We start from the raw sequence: 5,642 nt of genomic DNA, 5'->3' as shown, positions 1-5,642 counted from the left end.
GACAATAAAAACATGACAAAAGAAAAAGAAAAAGTACATCAAAAAATATTCTAAACTAATTAGTTAAGTTTTCTACAGTTAAGGAATAAATTATTCATTTTCATTTTGATCAATCACACAAGCGCATATTATTTAGTTTTGTTTTGACATTAGTTTTAACCTATAATAAAAACAAATTCAGTTGTTTTTAACATTTGGCCTAATCGTTTTTCATATATATGCACACAATACTTCAAACCAGAAACCAATTTATTTAAAACCCCCAAATGAATTACTTCAATTTGGCCACAACTGTTTTCATTTATGAACTTCAACGGCGCGCAGTTCAGTATTGCAGAAAAGCCACCCAGCTAAGATGTGTCGCTTAAGAGCGTATGTCTGAACTTAAGTTAAATATATAGCTAGAAGATCTTTAAATGCATTTTCTATCAGATTTTTACTCGCACTGCTCCTGGTGATGGCTGTTGCGCAAATTAGAGAAAAATTTCAAATTCCGATAAGGAGAAATCCACTTGTTGTGATGGTTTGCCCCCCAATGCCTATAATGCAGAATGTTTCAAAGGATAAGGTTTGTTTATTTGCAATTCAAGAGACACATTTGCCATAATTATATGTTCCATAGCTGTTGGGCTTCTGGTTCGCCTATGCAACGACACCGCTGCCCTTTGAAAAATATCAGCGACGATGCATCTCCCACAATGTCAAGGGCAGCAGTGAGTATATGCGATTACACTGAGTTTTTGATATCTGTCATCAGCTAATGACCACTGTCGGCACAGACTTCTTTAATACCAGCATACTTTATGCCAACTATCACGGATTGACAATTACATATCGGTGTGCATTTACTGCAAGAGTGCGAAGGTTTCAAAGTGAGTGAAAAGAATAATAATAATTATAATAATATTGATAATAATAATAATAATAATTATAATAATAATTATAGTAATAATAATAATAATAATAATAATAATAATAATAATAATAATAATAATAATAATAATAATAATAATAATAATAATAATAATAATATAGATGTTAATATTACTAATGATAATCACAATACTTTTGATAATAATTATTATTATTAGTAGTAGTGTTATAAAAAAAGCCAAAAACAATAACAACAATAATAATAACAAAATTGAAAAAATAATACAAGAATAACGATGAGAATAATACCAACAATAATGATAATATATTAATAATCAAGACAAAGATAAAAAGGATAATAATTAATTATTATTAGTATTAGACCAATGGCACATTCAACAAATTTGCAATCTAATGAAATCTCATTCCTAGTGACTCTTCGGCTGCTAACCCGCACGCGCACCCCAATGCCTGAAATCATATATGAAGCGCTAACATTTTTGAAAAGTGTTAACTTTCCCGTTTTTGCATTGGATTGGCTAAAAACTGAAGCATTCTGCTTTGAATTATATGAGCTGAAATTCGAGACACAAATGCGACCGATAAATTATCAAGCGCCCTTTAATCAGCCTGGCGTATTGGGATGAAGCCGACAGCGTAAAAGTTAATTGCATAAATCTTCAATTATTGTAACATAATTTGTGATCTACAAATGTTATCGAATCACTGAATCACTGATTAAAATGAGGAAATCGTATAATGGCAGGGCCCCAACTTAATTAGCATTGTTGACCACCGAAATCAATTACGCCTCGACCGTATCGGCCAATAATGTGTTCACGATGATTTCATGTGCTTCGAGCACATATGGTGGCCAGGATACTGGGCCGACAGCCTCCATGGCCATGACAAGGGCGCATTAATGAATGATGCCATGGCCTCCACCATGCGCCTCACGCCCACGAGCCTCCACTCAATTTATATACATATATATATATATACATATATATGTTTGCAACCTCCCGAAAACTTTCCATGAGCCCAAAATTATCTTTAGTTAGTTTTTTTTTTTGGTTTATTTTTTGTGGGTGTTTGTTTGGCTTCCTTAGCCCAAATTGCTTGGCCGCACAAATTGGCTTTAGCCTCAGGGCCCGGCAATAAAATCAAACTCACGCAGGCGTATGCGTAACGCACAATTATCCCTCATTGAGTGGGCGTGTCTGCACTCGAAGGGATAACAGTCGGACGGGTCCTGCAATAATTGTCATTGTCAAGCGGATTCTGAGCGGACAATTTTGCTGCCAGCCAACAATATTATTAGCTGTACTTCTAAAGCAATTTGCTTTCAATTGTGGCCAAATGTCATGCAAGCTGTGAGCATCAAATAAGTTGACCTGAGGTGCTGTGCAATTTAAGATAACTTTTTAAGCCTTAGCAAATAAATGAAGGTACTTAAGACAATTGATAATTTAATCATTTTTTAAGCAGCACTTAATCAGCGTATGCTACTCAGAATTTTTCTATCATGTACGGGGGACTGAAGATAATAATTAATAACACTCCCTGGTATATATATTCTTGACGACCAGGCGTGACCAGATATAGCCTGTAACCTATATATTGACATCGTCTAATTTGGCAGATTCGCAGCCTTATATCATATAGCTGTCATAGATAAGTGAGTTCTTGTTCAAAAATTGTGTGCCAATAGATACTTGATCCTAAACTCACATATTCCGAGCATCAGTATGCTCAATCAGGCAACCTTATCATGTAATTGCCATAGCAATAATCCTTAAAATTTAAAACACCAAAAATTTAAAATATCTTAAACAATCTCTCATGGATACAATTTCCTATATCTCTTTTTAATTACACTATGCTTCGGACTTCTTTTTCCTCGTGGAAACTCTTTTCTTAATGCTATCCGATTTAAGCATCAAAATAATGCAATCCTGTGAAAACCTTAGAAATATCTGAAAATGGTTTAAATTTGCAAGACTTAGCTTATTTTTATTTTTTATATTTAACGCTCTTCTATATGTAAATGTTAAGTACAATATTTAACCACAAGTCAATGCAACAACGTTTTAGACTCCGATTATATATGTTATTGTTGTTGTTGTTGTTGCTGTTATTATTGTTGTTGTTGCTGCTCTTCGCATCGGCCTGTTGCCATTCAATTTGATCTGTTTGTTTCATTTTGTTGGCGTTGTTGTTGCCGCTAATGCGCCTGACTCGCCATTGTAACAATTTTATGGTTAGTACGTTTTATTTCAAACGATTTACTTTTTAACCAGTATCCGCGCTTTAGACCAATGTAATCGACTAGACAATACCCTGGCAAGCAGTTTTAAGCCGTCCAACACGCACATACTTTGTTTATTATTTTCTAAGTAAGCCTATAATTTATTTCAATTTTTGTTAGCTTAAAAAAAAATTAAAATATGTTTGCAATTTATATTCCATTGATTTCTTAACATTTATAGAAGTAACGATAATATTTTCAAATTTTTTCACTTCATATGTCACCGAAATCTTAAATTGGCAGGCACATAATTTTATAATATTTTGCTGAATATTATATGCTACTGCTGCTACGGATCAAAAAATGTATAAGTACGTATACGACCAGCACAATACACCCTGGCTGACTTTAACAGAGATCTGCACGTAACTATTCGAAGTATGCAGGGTATTAAAAGCTCAGTAATTTTGCTGTCCGTGCTGGCTAATGTTGTTGTTCTTGCTGTTGTTTTCTGCTTTGTTTCAATTGCATGACGCTTTTAGCAATTTCAAGTTCAAATCGCTTTTTATGGTTTTTTATGTAATCACGTAAGCGGCATTTGTATAACACTCGTACTAGTAATACAGACGGCAATTTCCATCAATGTTTTTTGCCAGCGACGGGGAAATTATTTTGGTTTTCGTGCTTTTTTATGGCTTATGGAGTTGCAATCCAAAGGCAAGTCGCAGCTATTGAGTATAAACATGGAAATATCTTTTATTTGCGCAAGGCAACTCTTAATTAGTTCAAGAAGTTCTTTTGGTACGACCTGCTGATGGCTGTTTGACTGGTTCCACCAGTTTCTGTGCGTCGTTGTTGATGTAGCTGCTGCTGCTGGTGCTTTTTTCGTATTTGTTGAGTTTAGAATTTCAATTTCGTTTTCGTTTCTTTCACGTCAAAGACAAAAACATCGCGCAAAACCAACAACAGGCCCATAGAAGACAACAAAGATGCGAGCTGAGAGATGATGACAACAACAACAATAACAAAAATTACCATTTATTGATGTGATAATCTAAAGATCAAGGTCTTCCTTTTGCCATTTCAATAATCGTTGTCGTTCCTCGACGTTCAAAGCTTTTAGAAATAACGAAACTAGAATTTTGTTTGCCACATTTGATTTAAATGAATGATACGACAGCATTTGCTAGAAAATTTGCAGATTAGAAAAAACGGACCCAACTAAAAGTCAAGCTTCCAGACAGGAAATGCTGCTTTTCGAGCAAGAGTACGTCTGACATGGATTCACATACACCCACACACGCACACACACGCACACACACACACACATACACACACAAGGCGAAAACGAAAGTTAAGCAGCAAAAGTGGAGCACGAGCTGCTTCTGGGGATTCAGTGTATTCCGTCAAAGGGTAACCCAGACATACCTAGTCAAATCCAAGCATATGCAAGTCTAATGAGCCTGGAGGAAAAGCAAAAATGCAATTCAAATGCAGCAAATACCACTGCCACTCACTGAGGATTTGCTTTGATTGAGGTAAAATCAGTAAAAGTGGCATTAGAAAGATGAGTGCATGTATGTCGTAGCTGCAACAACATACATTCAGATTCCAGTCGAAGTTTCTACGTTAAGTTTCTTAAGAATTTATATCAACAATTTATGCACAAAGGCAAAAACATACCCGGAATTATGCAGGCAGGAAATACATGAATATTCCGAAAAATACCATCAAAATAAATCTTATCAAAGATTTACCAGTTTTTAATGTGAATGAATGAATAATGCTTAAGGTGAAACCATGATTAAAATTCAATCAATCTTTAGAATTGTTTCAGTTGGGCAAGTTTATGTAAATTGTATGATAAGAAGGGCATTTACTGGAAATTGGGTCTTTTACATGTCAAAATTCTTGTAATTTTGTATATGGTTTTCAACAATAACTTTAGCACATGTAAATCTGCTTTGAGATATCGACTTATACCAGTTTTCAAAAAAAATCAATTAATAATCGAGTTTCAAAATTGATTCTCAAAAGCGTAAACAATTTTGATGGAAAATGTAATATACATAATTAATTGTATAACAATTATCAAGCTGTCCTCTATTATACAAATCGTTTCAAATTAAACAATGTCCAAAATGCAATCTCCTATGAAAATCGTTTCAAATAGAAGGCGAGGAATAGTAATGGAACAGACTTACCTTTTATGGGATATATAAGCTCTGCTCCAAATGTATTCGTGCCTTTTCTAACATGACATCTAGCACTACGGCCTGAATATGGGTGTGTATGCTAAAGATTATAGCAAAAATTACAATTAAATATACTCAGCAAAGACTTTGATAAAGTTCACTTTTTTGGCACCCAAAGAGACAAATATATGCCACTTATTTTGTATAATAAAGTTCCTATATATGGATTAATTCTTCAACATTCATCAACATAGTACTTTGATGAAGCAAGTTATAAAACGAAATCATCGGATGAGGAAATGAATGAGCCGTAATGCTCACAAATG

The 5,642-nt window shown here is 34.2% G+C and overlaps 1 protein-coding gene across 1 annotated transcript; it reads left to right on the top strand.

Moving 5' to 3' along the window:
• The first annotated feature begins 300 nt into the window (after nt 1-300).
• On the top strand, nt 301-1,630 carry LOC115758790. The gene is made up of 5 exons (XM_030699563.1): nt 301-372; nt 433-568; nt 623-713; nt 780-872; nt 1,306-1,630. The coding sequence occupies exons 1-5, from the start codon at nt 356-358 to the stop codon at nt 1,518-1,520; spliced, it is 552 nt and encodes a 183-aa protein (XP_030555423.1). The 5' UTR covers nt 301-355; the 3' UTR covers nt 1,521-1,630.
• Nucleotides 1,631-5,642: the final 4,012 nt, after the last annotated feature.

This window comes from Drosophila novamexicana, unplaced genomic scaffold, assembly GCF_003285875.2.
Source record: "Drosophila novamexicana strain 15010-1031.04,08,12 unplaced genomic scaffold, DnovRS2.1 tig00000193-arrow-pilon, whole genome shotgun sequence".
In the NCBI taxonomy this organism is placed as follows: domain Eukaryota; kingdom Metazoa; phylum Arthropoda; class Insecta; order Diptera; family Drosophilidae; genus Drosophila; species Drosophila novamexicana.
The sequence above is the reverse complement of the archived record's forward strand: the minus strand, read 5'-3'. Positions and strand labels throughout refer to the sequence as shown.